The 26,583-nt window shown below is 41.9% G+C and overlaps 1 protein-coding gene across 3 annotated transcripts in view; it reads left to right on the top strand.

Moving 5' to 3' along the window:
- SBNO1 (strawberry notch homolog 1) overlaps positions 1-14,773 on the top strand; it is a 57,638-nt gene extending 42,865 nt beyond the window's left edge. For 2 of the 3 annotated variants that reach the window (XM_028092433.2, XM_028092432.2), the window contains exons 26-32: positions 471-617; positions 703-797; positions 892-984; positions 4,691-4,828; positions 5,438-5,514; positions 6,916-7,109; positions 8,263-14,773. In XM_028092433.2, coding sequence (XP_027948234.1) covers positions 471-617; positions 703-797; positions 892-984; positions 4,691-4,828; positions 5,438-5,514; positions 6,916-7,109; positions 8,263-8,405 — 887 coding nt within the window. In that variant the 3' untranslated portion in view covers positions 8,406-14,773. The remainder of the gene's footprint in view (positions 1-470; positions 618-702; positions 798-891; positions 985-4,690; positions 4,829-5,437; positions 5,515-6,915; positions 7,110-8,262) is intronic. The other variant, XM_028092434.2, reaches the window with a different exon arrangement.
- The last annotated feature ends 11,810 nt before the right edge of the window (positions 14,774-26,583 follow it).

The raw sequence follows: 26,583 nt of genomic DNA, 5'->3' as shown, positions 1-26,583 counted from the left end.
GCTGTGAAGCTTTTAAAAAATACCGAAGCCAGTGCTGAGGCTTAGACTTTGGTAATTTCCCATGTTTCCGAAGCTTCTAATTTTGTATCCAAAGTTGAGCTTCACAGACTTACAGCACTTAGACCTTTTTACAAGTCAAGATTTCATGTTGGAGAACAAACATTCTCATGTGCTAAATTGTGTTTGTACTTTCAGTAAGTGAAGTTTGACAGTGCACAAATTGAATAAGGCAACCATCTTTGGAGAATGTATGTGGTCGTGCTAATTGCTAGAGGTAGAAGTGGTCAAATTATAGCTCTGTTCTGGGAGCAGTACAAGGTTGTGGGTGTGAGGGAAGACCATGGTGGAGGAAGTGAGACTTGGTCTAGGCTTAGATGAATAAATGTTTTTTGTTTTTTACTTCCAGGGGCAAGTGGATTTTAATTGCTATTCGAATGCATTAAATCTTTCATATAATCTCGTTCTTACAGATTATAACAACATAGGAAAATTCTTAAATAGAATTTTGGGCATGGAAGTACATCAGCAGAACGCGTTATTTCAGTATTTTGCAGACACACTTACAGCAGTTGTTCAAAATGCCAAAAAAAATGGAAGATATGATATGGGAATTTTAGGTAAGTGGAGAAATTTTGAAAATGTCCTGTGTATTCCTAATAAAGTGTTCTTTTTCCATTTATATGTTGCTTTTTCTTGTTCAAGATCTTGGTTCTGGAGATGAAAAAGTGAGGAAAAGTGATGTTAAGAAGTTTTTGACTCCAGGATATTCCACTTCTGGTCACGTAGAGTTATACACTGTAAGTTTGCGAAATGTGCACGTGTAGGCATAACTACATGTCATTGGCACTCACAGAAATGAGTGTAATTTAAGTTGTATTATTTCTTTTACAGATTAGTGTGGAGAGGGGCATGTCTTGGGAGGAAGCTACCAAGATTTGGGCTGAGCTGACAGGACCAGATGATGGCTTTTACTTGTCGTTGCAAGTAAGACTGGTCTCCTTGCCATGTTAACTGTTCAGATATGTAATGCATTGTTGTTGTCAGCAGTGCAATTATCTATCTGCTTTGTGCCGGTTTTCCAATTGTTTAGGTTTTCTCTGTTTTGATAACTTGTCATTGTAACTGGGTTTGTCCTTTTATAGACTCTTTCATTTAGTGTATTTTGAGGGGTGTTATTGGGTGTGCGTTTTGAATTATTACATATTCTTAGTTAATTGGACCCTTTTGTTTCATGGTGCAGTGATCTCTAGGCCTACATAAAGCACTGCATTCATCCTTAGTTCTGTATGTCTTTAGTAAGTTTTCTATCTGAAAGATTCTTTTTTTTAGTGTAAATAATTCCTTAGTATTTGTGGGTAGAGCTAAAGAGGAGGGAAGTGTAAATATGTATGTGTGTACATACCCATACATTTACATATAGACATACGCACGTCCAGAAATGCATGCATGCGTATATGTAATCATCCATAGTCATGGTACAGTATCTTGAATTTTCCTGTTAAAGACTATGGGATTTTTATGTCACCTCTTCTCTGATATTTATCTGTGTGCCTTTTCTTCTACACTAATAATCTTTATTCTCTATGGCACACAGGATGATAAAAGATTACTGGTACTATACCCCAATATTCCCTGAAAATAATTTTGGGAAAAAAGCGTAAGCTTTTTATTCTTTTGCTTCCCCCCCATTCTCCCATTTCATTAAAACATAGTTGTGTTATTTCTGCATGTCAGAATATGGCACTTCGAAAGTGTGCTTTTTTTTAATACTTAATCTTAGCTCTTAAGGTAATTCATTTAAATTTAATGCTCACCTCTCACCAGTTACTATCTCTCATCATTATGTTTCAAGACTATTCTGCAGTAGAATCCCCAAGTTCTTGGAAGCATTACTCCCTGAGGTTGTTTGTTTTTGGATTGATCTATTTGAGAGAGCGCATGTGCATGCCTGCTTGCAGGGGGAGAGGGAGAGAGAGAATCTCAAGCAGACTCCATGCTGAGCAGGGAGCCTGACATGGGGCTCGATCCCAGGACCCTGAGATCATGACTTGAGCGAGCTGAAGTCAGACGCTTAACTGACTAAGCCACCCAGGTGCACCAGTGCTTCATTTTTGTGACTGAACAATGTTCCATTGTATGTATATACCACATTTTTATTTGCCAAATTTGTGGAGAGACCCAACTGTAAACAAAGACCAGATTCAAGATGAAACTGCATAAAAGAGACCATATATGGTGATGCCAGAGACAGTGTGAGACCATGTAAGCCATCTAGAGCAGGTGTCCCCAAACTTCTATAAAGGGTCAGATAGCAAATACTTCAGGGTTTGTAGGCTATGTATAGTTTCTACTATTCTTCCTTACTGTTTTTTTCTTCCTTCCCCCCCCCCCCTTCCTTCCATTGTTCTTAAACTTAGGAGCCTCAGGGCCCAGTTTGGTCGCACTCCTGATTTTATTGGTCCCTGATCCAAGAGCAAAGCTCTCAAATTGAATCTGGCTCCTAATTAAGTTACTTTGTTTTTTTGAAAATCTTATTGAGGGGTGCCTGGGTGGTTCATTAGATTGAGTGTCTCACTCTTGATTTTGGCTCAGATCATGATTGTAGGGTCATGAGATTGAGTCCCGTTGGGCTTCATGCTTAGTGCAGAGTCTGCTTGAGATTCTCTCCCTCTCTTCCTCTGCCCTTCCCCCGGCTCACAAGCGCCCAATTGCGCGTGCTCTCTCTCTCTCTAAAATAAGTAAATTAAAATCTTTCAAATAAAAGAAAATCTTACTGAGACATTTGTAGATTGACATGAGGTTATGAGAAGTGATAGAGAAGTTCCTTGTACACCAGTTTCACCAGTGGTAACATTTTACAAAACTATAACATAATATCAAAACCAGCATTATATCACTATTACATAATTCACCAGATTTTATTCAGATTTCTCCCTTAGGTGGGATTTTGATTGGTGCAGATTAGGGTCTTGGTTATTGGTTTTTCATTCCAAATTATTGCCAGAATTTACATACCGGTAGATTTTGAGGAAAGTGCTGATCCTCATCTTCCTTTGAGTGAAAAGATATGGTAATATTAGTTCTTTGTTACTTCCTGCATGGCAGCAGGTGATTGGATGTGAGGAGAGGCAGCCTTAGAAGGGGCATCATTCCAGGAAGGTGCAGGTGTTTGTCAGACATGCTTTACAATGTTTACCATGTGTTAACATTAGGAAAACCATGTTGGAATTACTTTTATTTCCACTGTGGTGTGATGATTTATTTTGTAATTACAACGAGCTAACTTGACACTGTAAAGACAGTTTGCACTGTTACATGCTTTAAACACTGTCCTCTAAGTACTCTAATACTTTTATTGAATGTTTCATGTCAACTGATAAAACATGTAAAATGTAATTTTTACCTTAACCATTATTTTATAGTCTTTGTGGTAATTATATAAATAATGTTTAAATCATTTGAACAAGTAAACGATAAAGGATTTTTAATATCCATGAAGAGAAAAGTAAAATATTGTTTTTTTCTTTTATCAGTGTAAGAACTGTCTTAATATCAAAAGTAGCTCAGTGAGCAATTTGTTTTGTAGAGGAGCTGGCAAGGTTTATTTTGAAACTTTTCTTTTTCCTTCAATTTTCCTCCAGAGACTATTGCTTATAAATTATTCACCATTCTTAGAGGAGATATTAATTTTTCTAATCTTAATTTTCCTTTAGTTTAATGGGCCTTTTAATAACTCCTTCCTCTTAACATTTTTGCCATAAGTCTAACTTTTTTAAAAAATTAAAAATATATGTAAGTTCCATCGTTTGTCTGATGCATCCATTTCTTCCACTTCTGCGTACATATTTATGTATTGTTTGCTCAACATTTTGGCTTTTTCCTGTCATAGCTTTACTGTTTACAAATCATGTGACCTCTCACTTCACTCTTAACGGCAACCATAGGGAGAGACAACCCTGATGGATTAGTAGATGAATGCAGGGAACCATGGGTGATGAAAATCGTTGTCTTGGAGGTTAGGTTTCATTGTAACTTCAAGTAGAGGAAGTTGGTTTGTTTTTTTTTTAAGATTTTATTTATTTGTCAGAGAAAGCACAAGCAGGGGGAGTAGCAGGCAGAGAGAGAAGCAGCTCCCAACTGAGCAGGGAGCCCAATTCGGGACTCAATCCCAAGACCCTGGGATCATGACCTGAGTCGAAGGCAGATGCTTAACTGACTGAGCCACCAGGCATCCCGAGAGGAACATTTTTTAACAACGTTTTATTATGAAAAAGTTTAAACATAGAGTAGAGGTAAAAGGATTTTCCTCTAAAGACCTTGCCTCACTACCTAGACTCTTCCCTCATGGATGTCTGAGGCAAGAACATGGACTAGAACAAGCAAATTGTCTCCACTGGACATTTGTGTTTTAAAGCTTTATTCAAAACAATCTTCTAAGGAGTATCTTGACCCCCAACATATGTGTTCAGCGTACTTCACAATTAGGATCCCAGAACTTTCATTTGGGTGGGGCCTTGTGAAACTCAGGGAAATGAGCAGCTGCCGTCCTCCCCCACAGTCACAGATTCATGTGCTTACTCGGCATTACAGTCTTTCAAAGGATTGCATTTACTAATATGGTACAAACAACAAGTTTATCTTAAAGTGTACAGCACAAATCTTTATACTTTCTCGCTTTTTTTTTAAATAGATAAGGAACAACAAGAAAACTGCCATCTTAGTTAAAGAAGTGAACCCTAAAAAGAAGCTTTTCTTAGTTTATAGACCAAATACTGGGAAACAGCTCAAATTAGAAATTTATGCTGATCTAAAAAAGAAATATAAGAAGGTATTTTTTTCATTTGTACATTATACTATTTATGAATACTTTTTAAATAATATATTGAAACTATGTTTAGGAGAGCTATGTGTCTATAAAGTTATTTTGTCAATTTTTCCTATTTGATTACTGGAAAATTGTTTTCAGAAAACATGTTGTGAAGTGTTGTTACATTAAAATCCCAGTCTTAATGTTATCAACCATTAATTGTACGATGATTATTTGAAACAGCTTGTGTTGTCAAAAAAGGAAACTTCCAATGCTAACTACAGAAATTAGAACCGCTATATTTATACTTTGCAATGATTTGTAGTAAAACAGTGAATGACTACGGTTTTTTCTAACAGTGTTAATTTTTAGTATTACCTTATATTACTGTTCTTCCTAGCCAGTTTCACTTGTAAACAATTATAATTAAACTAGTGATTTGAAACATTTATTATGTAGGAAGTACCTAATGGCAGGACTTTGTGAATGGCATGCAAATGCAGGCGGTAGCAAGGGCCAGATTGTCCGTGTCAAGATGATGATGACTGTAAGTTGGCTCTAGGGACCATAAGGCAACGAGTTTGTTTAAAACAATACTGTTTCAATGGAATTTTTGTCTTATTTTCACAGGTAGTCTCAGATGATGCCCTGATCCACTGGTTAGATCAGTATAATTCATCTGCAGATACTTGTACTCATGCTTATTGGTTAGTATTTTCATGTTTCTCACCATATTTTCCAAAATGTAATCAAGATTTAATTTAAAAGCACCTTCGCTCTTTAGCTGTCTCAGTCTACAAACACATTACTGTTAGGTGTCATTCCTTCTCTCAGAAATACTTGTTGTATGTCTGTGGACCACACGCTCTCTAGGTGTCCCCTCTGTTCTTCACTAATGCTTTGTTACTTCTGACCAACTGTTGTCCGGCAGTATGGACTTGACTGTCATTTTTCTTGTTAAGACTTCCTTTTTCTCCCTCCTTCTCTTTTTGCTTCCCTTCCTTTATTTTCTTTTTCCTTTCTTCTTTAAAAACTTTACTGGTGTCCCAAATCAGTTTCATTTTTAAGGCTAGGGAACTTGTAGGAAACTAATTGTTGCTGACAGCACCAGAAAATGTGTTGTTGAGCCTAGGAGTGATCCTGCTGTGCTACTAGTTGGCTGCAGGGATGTTCTTTCAAGTCACTGTGTAATAAATATCTCTTACAATGTTCATTTCAGGGCCTTGTATGGGATATTTTAATACACTGTAGATCATAGTTCCCACTGTTTTCTTACCCATTAAGTAGTCAATAGGATATCCAGCCCACTTTATGAAAAGGAATATAGGATATACATGAATTTAGCTAGGTGGTTTTTAGACACATGTAGGTAGATAAATTTGATATGAGCAGTGTTTTGTTTTCATTTTGAGAGCATATTAGTGCTTTTGGAAATTAGGAAAAGCTTTCAAGATAAAATATTTTTAAAGTTAACTCACAAAAGTCCTCTCTAAAACATTTGCTTTGAATATCAGCAAGAAAGGTGCCCAGTACTATGTATTCTCTTGAATTATTATTTGAAAGATAATTTTATTGATAAATAATGTAAATTTAACCATAAACCATGTCTTCCTGTTTTACAGTTTTTTTAAAAATTTACTGGTTTCATTATTTTGGTTTGCTGAAGCCTTTCCCAGTTACATGATTTAGAATATATTGGTTGTTTAATAATTTTTAGAGGTAACTGGCAAAATTATTTGATAAACCAGCATCAGTATAGCAAATGAATGGATGTTAAAATGACAGACCTTTTAAATGGATATCAAAACTAGTAAGTCAACCCTTTTACAAGGAGTCAGGCCCCAGAAATTTTATTTTATAAAATCTTATAAGTTTTATAAGATTTTATATCACAATTTTATAAAATTGGCAGTGATACCTTAAATTGGAAAGGATAATCCAGTATGTCAAAAGTCAAAGATGTTATTTATGAAACTGTCAATAAAGAAAGGCAAATCGTGCCAGGATATTTTCCACTTGAAACATAGGTAGACTTTGTGAGCCTTTTGTGTGCGCGTAAATGTGTGTATGTATACACATATATATTTCCCCCCCCCCATCTATCCTAGGCGTGGCAACTGCAAAAAAGCCAGCTTGGGATTAGTTTGTGAAATAGGTCTTCGTTGCCGCACATACTACGTATTATGTGGCTCCGTTCTGAGTGTCTGGACAAAAGTTGAAGGTGTTCTGGCATCTGTCAGTGGCACAAATGTGAAGATGCAGATAGTTCGGCTAAGAACAGAGGATGGACAGCGGATTGTAGGTGAGTCTAATTTTGGGGGGTTGAGCTGTTGGAAAAAATCAGATCCTGTTTTTTTTATTTTGATTCTTACATTTTAAAACCTCAGTATCTATTACAGTAGTGGAATAGAGCTTGATTTATATGTTCTTAAAAGGTTGAATGGAAGTTAAGCCTTTGAATGGGCGTTGTTGATTCTGGCGTACGTTATGACGTGGTCATTTATTTTATGCTCCTCTCAGCTGTTCCTGTCCCCTTCCTCACTAGTGTAAAGACTAAGCCCAGCCTCTTGCCGAGGAGTCCCTGAAGTCTACTGTTTTACATTCACTGAGCCCAATCGAGACTGAAACTAAAGTTACCGTGCACAGAGGCCAGCTTGGAGTTGTTCAGAGAGCATGGGCAGAGCGGGCCAGCTCTGCCCGCCATTCCCTCACTGACAGGCTTCACAGGGATCCCTGCCACTTCATGTTTGTTTCATTTGCCACAACCTTCCATTTTTATCATGGGTTGCAGATGGGCAGTCTGTGGGCTAGAGTCCGTCTGTGAACGTTTTTTTGACCCTCAAATATTCTCGGTTGTTGCAAGTTTGGATTTGAATTAGTTTCCACCATTTAAAAGTCAAAAGCCTGGTTTTTCATTTTCTCAAAAGGTGTGTGCACGCACACATACACGCACCAGCTTATGTGAAATACTGAGCCCCTGTTCCCAGATGAGAGGAGTTCAAGTTCCTTAACCCAGGACATATACTTTCCACAGTTTACTAACATCTGTACTGTGCCCACTTGGAAGTTGGCTGCTTCAGTCAGCATTTGAATTTGCAGCCACTGTCCTGTAGTCTTTTGCTACATTAGTACTTGCCAAAGAAGGTTGTGTTTACGTGCATTTGTGGAGCTACAAAGATAGTAGATAGAGAGATACTATACTTGACCTTCTATTCCACCACCAAGAAGGTGGTGTTGCCGTAGACATGCATATGCTTAGGTATTTGTGGGTAACGCTGCCGAGGAATTGGATTACTTCTGAAGGCGCCAGTTCAGTTATTAGGTATTCATTTAGTTTTTGTGTGGCGGCGTCTTCGTTACACTTAATACCATGCTTCTTTTGGGATGTGCTGTGAAGCTGTAAAATACCAGCTCTCCTGGATGCAGCCTTCCTAAATTCTTATTTCTAATTGCAGGTTTGATCATTCCTGCAAATTGTGTGTCTCCTCTTGTAAATCTCCTGTCAACTTCAGACCAGTCTCAACAGCTTGCGGTCCAACAGAAACAGCTCTGGCAGCAGCGTCACCCACAGAGCATCGCCAACTTGAGCAACGCATAAGAACAGACAGGTTTCGACATGGATGTATCTGAAATGCTGTTGAAGCATATCATTTGCATAAAAATCAGGGACAGTTTCCAAAGAATTATAATTTTTTTTCAGTTGTGCTCTCTCTAGTTAATTTTTTTGGGAATAAGGACAAACCTGGAATAGATAGCAAAACTGAAAATCAGCAGTGCCGATGGTGGTACATATGTCTTTCCTTTGCTTTTCCCATGGTACTTCCCATATGCTTTTACTTTGGGTGAGCAGAGGGATATGTGCGCGTGCGTGTGTGTCTGTTTGTTTGTGAGTTTGTTAAAGGCTACAAACCACAATTGGTTTAAAAATGCTTGGAACTTCCCAAACTGGCTTTACTTTTATGTTATACAGTGCTCAGGGTTAACGCAGTACATCCATGCAATTGCTGTGGGAGTTATCCCCAGATGCATGTATTTTGAGTCTATAAATATAGAAAATATATATTGGTTTCTTTTTCCAACTTATTAAACAATAGGTTTATTAAAGCATGAAATGAAAGGTTGCATATCATGCATTCAGGTTTTTTTCTAGTTTTTGTTCTGACAGTGCATGTCTTTGAAAGCATGCGTAAACAAGATTAAAACGAGTCAAGTAACGGAGAGAAACTTTGTAGATGTACAGCATTGGTTATTGCATTTTTATAGTGTTTATACCTGGGTATTGCTTCTCACCCTGTGAATCCCACCCCCTGGCCCGTTCTCCCTGCCCCAGGTTTCTTGTCAAGGTAATGAGTACATAACATTTTTTTTGTGGTAAAACTCTTAAAAAGTTAATTTTAATGTATTAATAGTATTCCTAATGTGTGCTGCAGAAATGGCTACAAGCCTGCTTTTCTTAAAATTACATTTTCCTTAACTTAAAGATAGTTTTAGAAGTAAAATTGGCTTCCATCTTGCAAACAATCTTTTTTTTTTACTTCATTATCTTAATTTGTCACTCATAAAAAAGGAAACCGTACTTGAGCTGTAAACTAGACAATGAGGAGACACTTGAGGCTTCTGCTGTATGTTTATTTCTTGTTATTGTTGTTACCCAGTAACTTGAATATTGTTTAATGTGTTGTAAGACATTGTAGAGTTTATCTCAAGCTGTTAAAAATGGTAATGTACAAATGTGAATAGACACTTATCTATAATATGGGTAAGTTTTGTTTCGCCTATAATAGATGTTTATAAAAACAAGTGAGGGGACAATTGGTTTTTTTGTTTCCTTTTGTTTTCCTCCCCCCCTTTTTTTTTGCTTGCACAGGTTGCACTATTGAAAAATTGAGATTGTATAAACCTGGTCAAAAGCTACAAGATACCACAGTCTTGTAGATGTCTAATAAAAAGTTATTATACTAACCAGAAGTGGACTCGTGTTTAGGCCCTCACCACTTTCAGAAGCAGTCTGTGACGGGGATTCTGCAGAACTTGTGTGTTGCTCAGCATTCCAGGTAGCTTCTGTTTGGGCTTCTATTGGGCTCGCCCTCAAAATTGAGATGGTGTTGAGGAAGGGGTGAAATGATAGTACTTTTGAATGTTGCTCAAGTTGAATTGTTCTCTTTTGTTACTTTTTAAACTACTAGCAGAACCAGGTGGGATGGATGTTCAGCGATGGAAAGCTAGGACTTTCATCTTCCTGTGTTTCTTTAAGCCTGAGTTTGCTTATGTCAAGTTTACCATAAGTTTCCTTTGGATTTATTTATTCTTAATACCTAGGAGAACACATTGACAGTAATTTCTGTTCTTTGGCATGTTTTGCCAAGTGGATGCAACTTTTATCCTCAGTCTAGGCTTTCTATCTCAGGCAGTGATCCATCTGAATATCAACCAGTGTTCCTTGTTAGGGCCACTAGACCCAGCTGACAGCCAAGAGCAGATTGTCCCACCTGCAGCAAAATTTCTCAGTTAATTCCTCTCTTTTTAAACCGGTAGTCTGCTCAGCGTCCATCAACACGCTAAAGTGAAATAGAGTTGGGGAAGGGAACCCTAACAGACCAGTTCCCCTCAGTGAAACAAAATGGCAGGATTAGGGAAGACACATTCTCATAGGCTCTTGGCCCAACTTCCTCTTTTGTGTGTTGGGGGGTATCTTTTTTTGCAGGGTATGCTTATTTCCAAGCAGCATCAGTACGAGAATTCTGTAGCATGCAGTTGGTTGACCCCCATAATTCGTGATGTCATGTTTGCTCTTTGAACAGCTATCTTGATGCAAAGGGCATGTGTATGTACTGTTCTTTGAGGAATAGCTTTGTTTTGCTTTTTAAAAAAAGGTCCAGAAATAAGGCCTCTGAAAAGTCTCCGAGGAGACCTCAAAAAGACAACCAATGTAAATGGAGGGGGATTTGAGGTGCCACATGCCCCTGCCCATCATGCCCGTCATGGTGTGGGGTATGTTGAGCACCAAGAGTCTGCTGCTCATCCTTCTCTCTGGAGGTTGAACATAGGACCTTTACACTGTGCCCTTATCTAAGTCAGCAAGTTCAGGTTGGCCAGCATGGGAAAACCCAGGATTCAAGGTCCTCCTCTTGTCAAAAAATCAAGTCTTAACAACAGCTAACTTCTGTAAAACAGGTCCATGTATTTCAGGATCTGAATGCCACGTCTGACCCCAGGGCCTTGTTGAACCCGATGTGAGTCCATTTGGCCCTTGCAATGCCTTTCCTCCCTTTTAGCAATATGGCTCTGAGCACAAAAGATTTGATTGTAAATCATGTTCGTGTTTTCAGAGTTTACAGTGTCAATTGTGCTGAAAACCACTTTCTGAGTCCAGAGCTGCTCAGATGGTATCTTGTGGGTAATTCATGTTCCCCAAGTTTAGCAATCTCCACACCACAAGGTCTCTATCTGCAGTTCAGTGGGATTATCCAGATATAGGCATCAATGATGGGTATTCCTCAAAGTATTAACGAAGTATTTCTTTAAACACAACTTGATCAAAAAGTAAATATCTTAAGCAATTTTCCCTTTTTGCTGCTATATTGCAGATAGACTCTTCAATATCTTTTCTTTACATCTGTATATAAGTTAGCAAGAACTTGCATCCAAAGCAATGTACTAGTGTGTGTTTGTGTACATATATTTATTCCAGTCCAATTAATTAGCACTTCAGAAAATTTTTTGGGCTGCAACAGGAACCCTTTTCATTTTAGCGTGCTTCATCTGTAAAGGTAAAAGTTCTAGATTACCAAGCTCCGGGGGACTGTAACATCTTAGAGGCACGGTTTTATGTCTGCAGCCCCTGGGGCATTCATTTGCTAGCCTCCGTGTGATGCTATTAGAACTCCTCTAACAGGCACGACCAGAAAGGGCACCAGGACAGCATTTACAATTGTATTAATGTGAGCCTTTTCCCCCAACCCCTCTACTTCCCAGTTTAGCACTAACGCAAAAAGCAGTAGATTACAAATGATTGGTGCATCTCAGTTTATGAAAGTAGGAGCAGAGGAAAAGTATTTTGCCTTTTGGTCCTTTTCTTGATGAGATACTAAGAGGAAGGTCCATGTCTACAATCTCTTACTTTAAAAACGTACCTGAGTGATATTTGGTAGTGTCTAAGAACGGTGCTACGCAAGAGTCGCTGTGAGGCTGGGATCCAGTTAGCCGGACGTTGGGTTAGTTCAGGCATCCCAATGGCAAAGGCAGCCACTGTGATGATGGGCATCACATCACACCCCTGTGTCTGGGCTCTCCCTGGCGAACCACATACCCACACACAGGGCTGTGCACACTTTGCTGCTGGAGTACGGCAGGCAATTCATGTCGTGGCTATAGCTGCGAGCAGAAACGATTTCTGTAAATTCCTCATGGGATGCCAATTATCGAATACAAATGCAGTGTCTTTTAAGGGCATATAAGTGAAGGAAACACATCTAGATACCCGCAACTCAAGCTAGCTAATAGTTTTTTTCTGAGTACTTGAGGTGAAATCCAAGACCCACCTTCTTATTTTAGGCTGTACTTATATATATGTACATAAGTGTGTATATATAGAAATGTTGAGTTCTTTTGAATTCTGACTGTAAATATTTCTTGTAAATTGGGACCCCACCCACTTGTTTTTCCCTTTCCCTCTTCCCTTCAATCCTATTTATTCTCTTCTTGACTTCCCATATGGGGCATCTTACACTTTTTTTTATACAAAAGTATGGAAAACTTCTTAGTTGAATTTGTTCATATATTTTAGAATTCAGTTTTGCATCTTTACTATAGAATTCCTATGTCTATTTTGTGTTAATATTTTTCAACATGCCTGATTGTGTTCGCATTTTTATTACAAATTTTTACTGTGTGCAATGCATTGTATTGGGGGGAATGTACTTGAGTGCAATTTCTGATACTGTCGTTATATGACTAGTTAATGCTCATTTATGTTGCTCTTTGGAAGCTATAGTGAGCCTGATGTTTTCACATAAAAAAATTTCCTCCCAAGACTTCCTTTAAGCTCCTCTAACTTCTTCAGTGCATTTGGGATCCAGTGTACCTCTTCAGTAACCCGACTTGCTCCTACCCTTGCAGTTTTTCAGGCCTGTACCAAAGTTTTCATCTGCGTGGCTCTCCAACTGAGAAGAAAATCTTGCAGATCTGAACAGTAATTGATGGCCTGCTGCTGGCTGCAAAGTTTCTTTTAAAGAAGTCAGGCCTATACTTTTAACCTGCAAATAAGAAATCAGAAATTTACTTTGCAGTGAGCACAGGTAATCTGCTTCTGCTCTCACCTGTTAAGGATATTAATAGCGGATGGGGAGACTGGCCCGGGACATGTGGGTGTCCATAAAGAATGTACTTTAAGGAACAGTTGTCCTCCCAGAGAGAGCAACACAACTGCTGTGGAGGCTTCCATGAGCCTTCAGTTCATGGGTTGATGGTGTGCTGAGGGTAGAAGAGGCAGTTAACTCTGGGTGGACTGGCCAGCAGGCCCCCCCTGCGCCGCCCTCACCACTAGTGTGCTCCTGGGAGCTACCCTTGACTGCATGGAGCAGCCAGAAACCTCGTTGCTGAGCTGGATTAAGGCATTCTTGATGATGAGTGTTGCCAGTAGAGAAGACCCAGGGGTGGCTCCTGAAAATGGTGGTAATAATCCGCTGGGAGGCAGACATGGGGTTTTTTTACTTAAAAATTTTGCACCTTGAAGAAAATGTTCCTCCATGACTTTTAGGAGGGCTTGCCGTGAGCATTTCTTGGGCCTTTCGCTCATGTACATGTTTCATTTACCTATCGAACTTGCTAGACTTGTTGAAAATTTACAAGTTGTCTGCATGTAGATAAGCCTTTGGAACCTAGCATATCTTAAATTAGGGCCTGTCAGAGATGCGCTCCAGTGGGAATCCTGGCTCAGACCCACCCTGCCCACTCCCTGCCTCTGGTGCCCAAGGAGTGGTGAGTGGGGCGGTGTGCGGCCGCTGTCCCGGGCGCTGCAGTGGCGGGACAGCTCAGAGTGCCTGCCAGCGTGAGCTCAGCAAGGGACGCAGCCTGGCCAAGTCGGTTCTTCTGCTTCTCAAAGTTCAGGCCTCCCCCGGGTCTGACGGTCAATCCGCAGGCCCCTTAGTGAGAACACCCCATTCTTCCACCTCCCTACCCCGAGGGCCTTTCTTGCTATGACAGCATCTGTAGCACTGAAGAGGATAAAGAAGCTTTGAGCCTTCTTTCCGACTTCCACATCAGGGGCAGAGAGCTTGTTTCTACATAGCACATTGTAGTCTCACCGCCATTAGAGAGAAAAACCATCCTGTTCATGGTTTATACGGAATTTGCAAACTACTGATAATTATTTTTCAATAACCACTTGTATCTACCATCAACCATGAGAGGTGGGAAGAGGTATGCTGTATCTCTGCAATAAAACTTTTGCCAGGTTCTACCTCTGCTGAGCAAAGGATACTTTTATACTAAGTAGGCATAGATCTTCCTCCTTTACTGATCTGACTTGGTGCATCTTGAGACAACGTGTGATGGAATCCAAAGACAATTTGAAACTAAGGTGGATGTAAACTCTTGGTTGTTTTTATTTGGTTCTCTTTTTTTATATCTCCCTTTTTATATTGCTCCTCTGTCTTGAATGTCCGTTAGTGTATGAAGGGTACGCACTGTTCGATGATACTGCACTGCTTCATTCAGCCTTCCACGGTTAATCTAGTACCAAGTGTCCAGAAGCGATTGTTCCAACCATTTTGATATGTAACTTTAAAAATTGGGTCTCATGCAATAAACATGTGTTGGCTGCATTTAGCGAGGTTTACCCTTGCAAGTAAAAAACGATCAACCATGAAGCATAACAAACTCTGTATTTAGTTTTTTGTTGTCGTGTTTTTTGTTTTTTCTTTTTTTTTTTTTGTAAGATTCTTAAATAAATTAAACTGGCTAATATGTCTTTTCTCTGTTTGTGTTTTCTTTCTCTGGGTCCTGAGCTCCCGTCTGAGCTGTATCTATGCCACCATCTTTGCCTAGAGAGCTTTCCTTTTGGGGGCTTGGACTTTCTTAATGTTGGCATTTTATTTAGAATGAATTAGAGAAGACTTCTCACAATGTGGCTAGGATGGAACCCAGCACTCTTCAGAGCAGAAAAGGTACACCCTGCCACACATGGGAACAGCTCAGTAGGTCTGGGCAGAGGTCCTGCCATGGCTTTTGAGACTTACAGAGTCTTTCCCGAAAGATGCCACAAAACAGAAGGGTGGCCACAAGTATTAGAAGGCTTGGGGGTACAAGGCTCCTTCTTTAAAATCATTCCTGGTGGTGAGCAACGGCCTAGTCTGTGAGTCCCAAAATTTGAGCTCTGCTTAGGAAAAAACAAACTAGTGTAGAAAACTGTCAGCATATTGTGTGCCTACTGTGTGCCAGTCACTGTGGAGCACTTACCCTATTCCTTTCCTTTGCTTTCAGTCCTGTAGGTTTTAGAGGAAGTCACTTTGCTCAGAAGCCATGAAGGGTGTTTCTCATTTTTGTGGGATTGGTACCTGTATTAAGGGTTTTATAAGTAACTTGTGCGCCTAGCGTTGGGTCACATGCTGGGTACTTACTCTCATGTCAAGACCGTAAACGAGCAAGCAGATGGGATTCTTGTCATGGGGGTTAAGAAAACATCAGGAATGCTATGTGCTTGAGCTAGAAGGTGACTGCCCATGGTGTTGAGGAAGCTGGAGTGGATGGAGAAGGGAGTGGAGCCGTCTCAGGCTACTATTGAGCTCTGGGGCCCATTGATAGAGAAATAAGGATTGGCCAGGAATTCTGGTCAGTTCCTTGCCCTGGCCTTGGGAAGCAGAGAACAGGGAAAGGGGAAGAGAAGACACAGAACAGTGACCTCCCCTGTAAGGTTTGTGTACCCTCACTCTTAATTTTACAGATGAGGAGACAAGTACAGATCTGGGAGCCAGCACCGGGTGGGGTTTTGTCCAGCCTAGGTGTCCTGGGCCAGGAGTTAGCACTGCTGTCCTGGAGAAAGGCAGAGGGAAGGGGTGTGGGGAAGGAGGGATGGGGATGCATGGATAGTTTTTGGTTTTTTTTTTTTAAGATTTTATTTATTTGACAGAGCACAAGTAGAGGCAGGGGGTGCAGAGGGAGAAGCGGGCTCCCCACTGAGCAGAAAGCCCGATGCGGGACTCGATCCCAGGACCCCAGGATCATGACCTGAGCCAAAGGCAGCTGCTTAACTGACTGAGCCACCCAGGTGTCCCCGGATTTTGGTGTGTTTTTTTTTTAATGTTTGGAATATGGCTTGTTTGTTAGTCTTTGTGTTAAGAGAATCATAATTTGTAGCTTGGAATTCTTAAGGGAATTTAAGCAAATTTGTAAATGGTGTTAATGTTTAGGGGAATTTAATCTGTCAAATACATGAGATAATTGAGTATTAATTGAACAAGTGAAAGGGAGTACTTCACATTTTAACCAAAGTTTTTATTTTATTTTAAATTTTTTAAAGGGATAGCATCATTTTTTGTTTTTTTTTTTTTTTTTCAGATTTTGTCAGAGAGCGAAGACAAGTGGGGGGGTGGGGGGGAGCAGCAGGCAGAGGGAGAAGCAGGTTCCCCACTAAGTAAGGAACCTGACGGATTCAATCCCAGGACCCTGAGATCATGACCTGAGCCGAAGGCAGACACTTCACTGACTGAGCCACCCAGGCATCCCTTAACCCAAAAAAAAAAATTTTTTTTTAAGATTTTATTTATTTACTTGACAGCGAGAAAGGGAACACAAGCAGGGGGAGTGGGAGAGGGAGAAGCAGGCTTCCCTCCGAGCAGAGAGCCCGATGTGGGGCTCAATCCCAGGACCCTGGGATCATGTGCTGAGCTGAAGGCAGACACTTAAGGGCTGAGCCACCCAGGAGCCCCCCTGACCAAAATTTTTTAAAAAAATATTTGTAAGTTGAGGGGCCCCTGGCTGGCTTTGGTAGAGTGAGTGACTCTTGATCTCAGGGTTGTAGGCTTGGGCCCCATGTTGGGTGGAAAGGTTACTTAAAAAATAAAAATCCTTTAAAAAATACGTGTAAGTTGAGCTTGTCATGCAAGGAAACGGGATTTTACATGTATACCCTTATTAAGTTAGGGTATTCATCTGAGTAAGAAATTAAGAGACCTGACCTTCACTGAGCATCTCCACCAGCCCCAAGTGTTTGGTTCCAGTTTGCTTTGACCATGTTCCCTTTCCTGTTTTATCTGCACTCAAGTCTGCTTTTCGCCTCACCATGTGTCCCCTGGGCCTCCACACCATTGACATTTGGGCCAGGCCCTTCCTTGCAGGGGGCTGTGTCCTATTCATTGTAGGATGTTTAGCGGTGTCCCTGGTCTCTACCCACTAGATGCCAGTAGTACACACTGCTCCTCACACCCAACTGCACCACACACCCCCCCTTGGGTCGTGATAACCCAAAATGTCTCCAGACATTGCCAAATGTCCTCTGAGTGGCAAAATCACTGGTCCCTTGGTTAAGAACTACTCTCCTTGGCAAATTAGTCATAAGGAAGTAAAAAGTTGGTGTCTACAATGGGTGTGTGTGTGTGCCCGTGCACGAGTTTGTATTTTACAGAGGACGAGGTCCATGAACAAGGGCCTTGAGATATGGAAAATACAAATGCTTAACTGGCTGGGGGTTTGGAGTATGTACAGTACAATTTCCATAAGTATGAATATTTAACAGCTAGTCATTTGAGAGCATGATGTAAAGAAGCCATCTGTGGAGGCCTTTATGGAGAGAAAGGAGGCTAAAAGAAATGTGCAAAATGCTTATTTTTAGAGTCCGATTCTCGGCATGTTGGCTTCATCCTCTGAAAGCTGCCCACTCTGGGCATCAAGTGCATTATTGGGTTAGGAGAGGCAAGTGCCTTGCTTTTGGTTCCAAATCACCAAAATCATCATCATTTAAGAATCACCACAAAGTATCATGCAAAGGTGGGATGACAGGGTGGGTGCTAAATTAGTCTGGAACACTTCTTATGTTTGTGATTAGCTCTTTGCTTGAATAACACCACCTGACTGAAGTCAATAAGTAGATGAGAACATAGAGCAAACACTGTTTCCACTCCTACCACTTGGTCCCCCCGTTCCTCTTCCACCATTTCAAGGTGGTCAGCCTTGCCAGTTTCTTCAGTATTCCTTCTTGGGGAACTCTGGAAGGTAATTTTTTTTTTTTTTTTTTTTAGTAACAACAACAAAATGCTCTAGCTTCTGTTGTTTACCTGTGGTTCCTGGCAAGATTAGCTTTCAACAAAGATTGATGTGTGAGCCCTTTATTACTAGAGAAATCCAAACTAGAATAAGTTCTAATTGTAGGAAATTAAGAAATTTAGCAGCATGAACCCTTAGTAGAAAGTTGAGTGTTTTGTGAAAGTACCCACTGGTTAGAGCAGTAAGACTCTCCTGGAATTCCCTCCATTTTCCCCTCAAGTCCAAGATCAAGATAAATTATACATTTCTCTCAATTCCTGCATTAATACTGGGTTTTTGTTTAGCTTTGTGTTTCCACAGCTTACTTTTTGCATGTGTTTCTTGCTCAGAGGTATTAATGTGAAAATAAGTTCATTATGGGCGCCTGGGTGGCTCAGTTGGTTAAGCAACTGCCTTCGGCTCAGGTCATGATCCTGGAGTCCTGGGATCAAGTCCCACATCGGGCTCCCTGCTCAGCAGGGAGTCTGCTTCTCCCTCTGATGCTCTTCCCTCTCGTGCTATCTCTCATTCTCTCTCTCTCAAATAAATAAATAAAATCTTTAAAAAAAAAAGAAAATAAATTCATTATATCCTTGAATGCATGTCCCATTTTTTTGGTGTTCTACTCATAGGGAATCAAGCTTAAGAAACAAACTTCTGTGGTCTAAAACAGGGATTGGCAAACTCTGGTCCACAGGTCAAAGCCAGTGCATCACCTGCTTTTGAGTGCCCCTGCAAGCTAAGAAAAGTTTTTTTACATTCTTAAATGGTTGGGAGAAAAAGATTATTTTGTAACATGCGAACATTATGTGAAATTCAAATTTCAGTGTTCATAAATAAAGTTTTATTGGCACTCGGTCATGCCATTCCTTTTATGTATTGTGTGAGGCTGCTTTAGCACTAAATGGCAGAGATGCATCGTTAAGAGACTGTGGCCAAACTATGGCAAAGCCCAAAAAGTTTGTTATCTGACCCTTTACAGGAGAAGCTTGCAGGCTCCTGGCCTACAAACAGGAGTAATGGCAGAAACATAACTGAAAATTAATAAATTTAGAAGTAGACCTCTGATCAAAACCCAACTTGATATAAAATCAAGTATGGTTTTGCTGTCCTGAGAGGACATAAACCACATTAGAGTTGCTAACTGTGATAAGCTAATCATGACACTGCAATCCACAACTTTGCTGGTCAAGACTGTTGGGTTTGACCATCTACTTAACTAGTTTCTTAGGTCAATGGTCTCCAAACTTTTTTTTTGGTTACATATTTAAATTTTTTTTTCTGGAGCGCCTGGGTGGCTTAGTCGTTAAGCGTCCCAACTCTTGATTTCGACTCAGGTCATGATCTCAGAGTTGTTAGATCCAGTCCCACGTCGGGCTCCACTCAGGGTGTGGTACCTGCTTAAGATTCTCTCTCCCCCTCTCCCTGCCCTCCTTTCTTCCTCTCAAAACTCTACTGCTGTTTATTAGGTTATTTGTAAGTTCTGTGTGTGCTTCTGTTTCAATGTGTACATAGTAAATCCCACGTAAATAGAATTTCTCATATTTCCATAGTCCAGTGAGTCCCCCTATAGCACCTGGAGCAGGTGCACCCCACTTTGAGCAGATTGCCCCAGAATGTTGTCCAGTGATGGAAATGTCTCCAACACGATGCAAAGGCCTTTTTTGGGCTGATGAAAATTAGAGAAAATGGCCCGTGCTTTGTCTCTCTGCCTTTTTAGGATGTTAGCGTTTCCAGGATTCTTAGAGCTCTGTCACATCAAACCTCCCTAATCTTACAGATGAGACTAAGGCCCAGGGAGGTTAAACAAGCTATCTGAGACTTAAGGAGAAGTATAAGGTGGGTCCAGAGCTAAAACTTTGTCTCCTGATCTATGCTAAGCTCTTTCACTGGGCTCCCTGGTCTCCTTGGTTCATCTGCTGTGCTCTCTGGCATGCCCATCTGTGAAATGCTAATTAAACTAATAAGGAACCATTCTAGATCATTCTAAAACCACTCAGTAAAAGGTGCTTATTTGGGGCGCCTGGGTGGGTCAGTCGGTTGAGTGTCCAACTCTTGATTTCGGCTCAAGTCACAATCTCAGGGTCCTGGGATCCAGCCTCCCATTGAGCTCCACACTCAGCAGGGAGTCTGCTTGGGGATTCTCTCTCTCTCTTCCTTTCCCTCTGTCCCTCCTCTAGGACCACACTGAAGCCATTTATGAAATGCTCAGTGTGCCTGATTAGAACATTCAAGGACGCAGTTTTTTGCTTTGGGAAGCTCAGACTCGTGAAGGAGACAGACCCGATTAAATGCAATAATAGCAGGCATTGACAGAGGGCAGCCAGCCAGGGAAGACTTCTCAGAGATGGGGAGAGTTGAGCTGGACTTTGATGGATGAGCAGGAGTTTGCCAACCGGAATCTAAGGGCAACTTCCTCCCTCCCTCCCTCCCTCCCTCCCTCCCTTCCTTCCTTCCTTCCTTCCTTCCCACCTTCCCTCAGAGACAGAGAGAGCACACAAGCAGGGGGAGGGCAGAAGGAGAAGGAGAAGCAGGCTGCCCGCTGAGTGAGCAGGGAGCCCGACGTGGGAATCGATCTCAGGACCCTGGGATCATGACCTGAGCTGAAGGCAGACACTTGATCAACTGAGCCACCCAGGTGCCCCAAGGGTAAGTTTAATGTAATGAAGTTTTAGGTGTGGGGATGAACCAGAACCAGGCTCAAGATCCAGTCTGGCCTGAAGAATAATAAGAAATAGTGGGAGGTGAGGGATAAGGTAATGACTCTGATGTGGTGGGGTAAAGGGGGATCGCTAAATGTGCCTTCTGTGTCTAGAAGAGTAAGTTTCATGACAGCATGGGGACTGTCTTCCTTTGCTGACCCTTAGAATAGTGTCTGACACTTAGAAGACTCTCAACAAATATTTGCTGAGGGGCGCCTGGGTGGGTCAGTGGGTTGGGTGTCTGCCTTTGGCTCAGGTCATGATCCCAGGGTCCTGGGATCGAGCCCCGCATCGGGCTCCCTGCTCCGTGGGAAGCCTGCTTCTCCCTCTGCCACTCCCCCTGCTTGTGCTCTCTCTCTCTCTCTCTCTCTGTCAAATAAATAAATTAAAAAAAAAGATTAAAAAAGCCCACAAATATTTGTTGAATAAAGCAGGGAAAATTCCACATAATCTTCTCAATAGATGCAGAAAAAACATTTGATAAAATCCAACTCTCGGGGCACCGGGGTGGTTCAGTCGTTAAGTGTCTGCCTTCGGCTGAGGTCATGATCCCAGGGTCCTGGGATCGAGCCCCTCATAGGGCTCCCTGCTCAGTGGGGAGCCTGCTTCTCCCTCTGCCTGCCACTCCCCCACCCACTTGTGCACTCGCTCTCTCACTCGCTCTCACCCTATCTCAAATAAATAAAATCTTTTTAAAAAAATAAAATAAGTCCAACTCTCACGATAAAAACACTCCAGAAAAAACTAGTAATAGAAGGGAAATTCCTCCTCTTGATAAAGGGCATCTATGAAAAGCCCACAGTGAACATCATACTTAATGGTGAAATGCTGAAATCTTTCCCCCTAAGGAACAAGACAAGATGTCTGCTCTCACCACCTCTACCCAATTTGTTCTCGAGGTTCTAGTCACGGCAATTAGGGAAGGAACGGAAATAAAAGACATCCCATTTGGAAAGGAAGACGTTAAACTCTTTACAGATGGCATGATCTTATATACAGAAAGGCCTTTTTTTAAAAAAAGATTTTATTTATTTTAGAGAGAAAGAGAGTGCACGCGCGCCTGAGCATGGGGGTTAGGGAGGGAGGGGTAGAAGGAGAGAGAAACCCAAGTGGCTCCATCTAACAACCTTGAGATCATGACCTGAGCTGAAACCAAGTGTCGCCTAACTCACTGGGCCACCCAGATGCCCTTTTTTTTTTTTTTTTTTTTACAGTAGGCTCCACACCCAATGTGGGGCTTGAACTTAGGACCCTGAGATCAAGGGTTTACTCTACTGACTGAGCCAGCCAGAGACCCCTATATACAGAAAATCCTAAGAAAACCACATACACACACACAAAAACCAGTAGAGCTAATAAGTTCAGGGAAGTTGCAGGATACAAGACAATACACAAAAATTACTTGTATATACTAGCAATGAACAATCCAAAAATCAAGAAAACAATTCCATTTACAATAGCATCAAAAATAGTGAAATACTGGGACACCTGGGTGGCTCCGTTGCTTAAGGGTCTGTCTTCGGCTCAGGTCATGATCCCAGGGTCCTGGGATGAGTCCCACAGTGGGCTCCCTGCTCAGTGGGGACCCTGTTTCTCCCTCTGCCTGCTGCTCCCCTCTGCTTGTGCTCACTCTCTCTCTGACAAATTAATAAAATCTAAAAAAAAAAAAAAAAAAAGGACATTCCATTCAAAAAAAAAATAGTGAAATACATGGGGAGTCTGGGTGGCTCAGTCAGTTAAGCGTCCAGCTCTTGGTTTTGGCTCAGGTCATGATCTCAGGGTCATGAGATTGAGCCCCACCTCGGGCTCTGCGCTGGGCGTGGAGTCGACTCGAGATTCTCCGTCTCTTTCTCCTTCTGCCCCTCCCCCCGCTCTCTCTCTCTCTCTCTCTCTCTCTTTCTTGCATTTGGGATGTAGAGATTACTTAAAAATAAAATCTTAGGGGCTCCTGGGTGGCTCAGTCGGTTAAGTGTCTGCTTTCAGCTCAGGTCATGATTCCGGAGTCCTGGGATCGAGTCCCATGTCAGGCTCTCTGCTCAGTGGGGAGACTACTTCCTCTCCTTCTCCTTCTGCCTCTACCTACCCCCCAACCCCCTGCTCATGCTCTCTCTCTTATGTGTTTCCTCTCTCTCTGTCTCAAATACATAAATAAGATCTTTTTTTCAAGAAGATTTTTATGTATTTGAAATAGCACGAGCCGGGGAGGGGCAGAGGGAGAGGGAGAGAATCTTTTTTTTCTTTAAAGATTTTATTTATTTATTTGAGAGAGATCCCAAGACTTGCACACTGTAAACTATAAAACATTGCTGAAATTAAAGGGAATAAACCTTAATAAATGTAAAGACAGCCTGCATTCATGGGTTGAAAGACATAATAATGCAATTAAGATAGCAACACTCCCAGGCGCCTGGGTGGCTCAGATGGTTAAGCGTCTGCCTTCAGCTCAGGTCATGATCCCAGGGTCCTGGTATCGAGTCCCGCATCGGGCTCCCTGCTCCTTGGGAGCCTGCTTCTCTCTCTCTTTCTCTCTCGCTCTGTCTCTCATGAATAAATAAATAAAATCTTTAAAAAAAAAAAAGATAGCAATACTCCCTAAACTGATACACAGATTTAATACAAGCCCTGAATTGGAATTCCAATTGCCTTTTTTCTTTTTTCTTTTTAAATGAACAAGCTGATCCTAAAACTCATATGGAAAGGCAAGGGACCCAAATAGCCAAAACAATCTTGAAAAAGAAAAACAAAGTTGAAGTATTTACACCTCCTAAATTAAAAAAGAACACAAAAAATGGGCAAAGGATCAGAATAGACCTATATCTCCAAAGAAGACACACAAATGGTTAGAAAACACAGGGAAAGATGCTCAAAGTCACTATTCATTAGGGAAGTGCAAATCAAAACCATGAGATACCAGTTCACATCCACTAGGATTCCAAAAAAAAGTCAGATAGTAAAAATGCTGGTGAGAAGTAATTGGAACACTTACTTTTACATAGCTGGTGGGAATGTAAAATTGTACAGCCACTATGGAAAGCATTTTGATAGTTTCTCAAAGAGTGAAACAGAGTTACTAAATGGCCTAACAATTCCCCCCCCCCTTTTTAAAAGATTTTATTTATTTATTTGACACAGAGAGATACAGCAAGAGAGGGAACACAAGCAGGGGGTGTGGGAGAGGGAGAAGCAGGCTTCCCGCTGAGCAGGGAGCCCGACATGGGGCTCAATCCCAGGACCCCTGGACCACGACCAGAGCCGAAGGCAGACGCCTAACGACTGAGCCACCCAGGCGCCCCTATGGCCTAGCAATTCCATTCCTGGGTATAGATCCCAAAGGGTTGAAAACATGTTCACACGAAAACTTGCACACCCATGTTCATAGCAGTACTATTCACAATAGCCAAAAAGTGGAAATAACCCAGATGTCCCTCAACGGGTAGATGGATAAACAAAATGTAGTCTATCCATACAATGGAATATTATTCAGCCATAAAAAAATGGACAAAGTACTGATATGTATTACACCACCGATGAACCTTGAAAACATGCTAAGAAGTCAGGCACAGAAGGTCACATATTGTATAATTCCATTTATATGAAATGTCCAGAATAGGTCATTCATAGACAGAATATAGATTAGCCGTTGCCTACAGCTAGGGGTAAGTATATATTTTAAAAGGGTAAATTTTATGCGAAGTGAATTGTAAGTCAATTAAAAACAAAAGGAAAAAAACATTTTCAGTGATAAAGTAAGGGGGATAGGCATCGCGTCAAAAATTAATATCAAGGGATGCCTGGGTGGCTCAGTTGGTTAAGCGACTGCCTTCGGCTCAGGTCATGATCCTGGAGTCCCGGGATCGAGTCCCACATCGGGCTCCCTGCTCAGCGGGGAGTCTGCTTCTCCCTCTGATCCTCTTCCCTCCCATGCTTTCTATCTCTCATTCTCTCTCTCTCAAATAAATAAATAAAATCTTTTAAAAAATAAAAAAATAATCGAATATTTAAAAAAAATTAATATCAAGAGAGAATAGCCCAGACCATTTGTGGGAGGGATGGGGCAGGTCGCTGAGATCGGATTCTTGCATCAAGTAAACCGAGGCCCAGGGCACAGTTCATGGGTGGGGCCAGAATTAGTACCCAGGTGTGTCTGCCTTTTGAGCTCTCTCCTTGCAGCTTCTAGCCCTACACTGTCCAATAGGAAAACCACTAGCTCTTGGGGCTATTGGCGCTTGAAAAGTGACTAAGTTTGAATTAAGATGTGCTGTGAGTGTGCAATGCACACTAGGTCTTGAAGACTGTAGGATGAAAAGAATATAAAGTATCTTAATCTCTTTATGTTCATTACATCTGAAATCATACTGTTCAAGATATATCGTGTTAAATCAGTTTCGCCAGTTTTTCACTTTCTAAACTGACTACTAAAAAATGTAAAATTATGTATGTATATACTCGCATTTATATTTCTATCGGACAATGCTACTCTAGAGTATTTGGGCCCCTGGGGCAGCGTAGGAGAGCTTGGCATTAATTCATTCACGAAATAAAATTTCACTGAGCATCCTTGGCTGAACTAGCCTAAAGCTGATCACAGGGGGTGCTGGTTAAGCTGGAGAGGGGGCACCACCTGCACTTTGAATCCTAGAGGGGAGGAGGGAAAGCATGTGTGGTAACCCTTCCCTCTTGGCAGGGAGGTTGATGCCTTTTTCACTAGATCCAGATGTGCCTGAAGGTCTGTGACTAATTAAAAAATCTGCAAGGCATGGCGATTAAAAACGGGAGAAAAGGGTGGGTATCTTGTGTATTTTGACGAGCTTTACTATTTAAGCGGAACTCCAAGAAACGGTACCTTCAAAAGCTTAGTCATCTAATCCAAGATGTATATTTGATGATATGTTTCAGTCTGACCTGAGGATGGGCTGGAGGGGTGGGCGTGGAAGGAGGACCGAAAATTGTAATGCACACTCCAGGAGAGTACAAACTTTGTCAAGTTCATTCTTGTATCCTTGGCGCCTGGACCGGTGCCAGGCACATAGTAGGCGCTTCTTAAATGTCTGAATGAGTTAAGATGTAGAATTTATGTGGATGCAAGAGTAAATACTCCAGGGAAGAGGCCTCTGGCTTTTGTCAGTCTCCAAGGAGTCTCATAGGCCCCCAAAGGGTTAAAAACCACTTAATACAGACAGGGACACGAAATTTATTTGAAATCAATGTCAAGAACTGGTTGTTCTTATTCTGGGGAATGGCCAGACTTCGGCGTCTGGAATGATCTACGTGCTTAAAAATACCACTCGCCACCATTTTCTCCAGGTAATTTTCCATCCCTGCCCCCACATCCAAGGGGGGGAAAAAGTAATTCTGAAATCCTACCTAGCTATTTAAAAAAAAAAAAAGGAAGGAAAGAGACGAAGTGGTAAAATAGCGAATCTCCGGGCGCTGAAGCCTAGAAGAAGAAAGGGACCCACGCGGGCCTTGGGCGCCGCCGGGACCCAGCCCCCCAAACTTTGCCAAGTTGCGGGCGCCGAGCGCGGCCGGAGGCGCGGGGCGCGGCCGCGGGCGGAGCCGCCCCCTGACGCCGGGCCGCGGCGCGCCGGGCCGCCCCCTCCCGGCCCGGGCCGGCCCCGCTGGCTCCGCTCAAAGTTTGCGGCCGCCCCTGCGCCCGCCCGCCCGATGTATGGGTGATATACTGCAGCGGGTGTCAGGGTGAGGGACGGCCATATTTGCCGGTGCGGCCCGAGCCGTCAACAACAAAAAGTGCGCGGGAGCTCGGCGGGCGCACGGACGGGCGCTCGGACGCCGGGCCCGCCTCGCCGCCGCCCGGCCTCGCCGCCGCCGCCGCCG

Source organism: Eumetopias jubatus, unplaced genomic scaffold, assembly GCF_037043125.1.
Source record: "Eumetopias jubatus isolate StellerSeaLion01/CBP00866 unplaced genomic scaffold, mEumJub1_p1.0 scaffold_16, whole genome shotgun sequence".
Taxonomy (NCBI): Eukaryota; Metazoa; Chordata; class Mammalia; order Carnivora; family Otariidae; genus Eumetopias; species Eumetopias jubatus.
The sequence above is the reverse complement of the archived record's forward strand: the minus strand, read 5'-3'. Positions and strand labels throughout refer to the sequence as shown.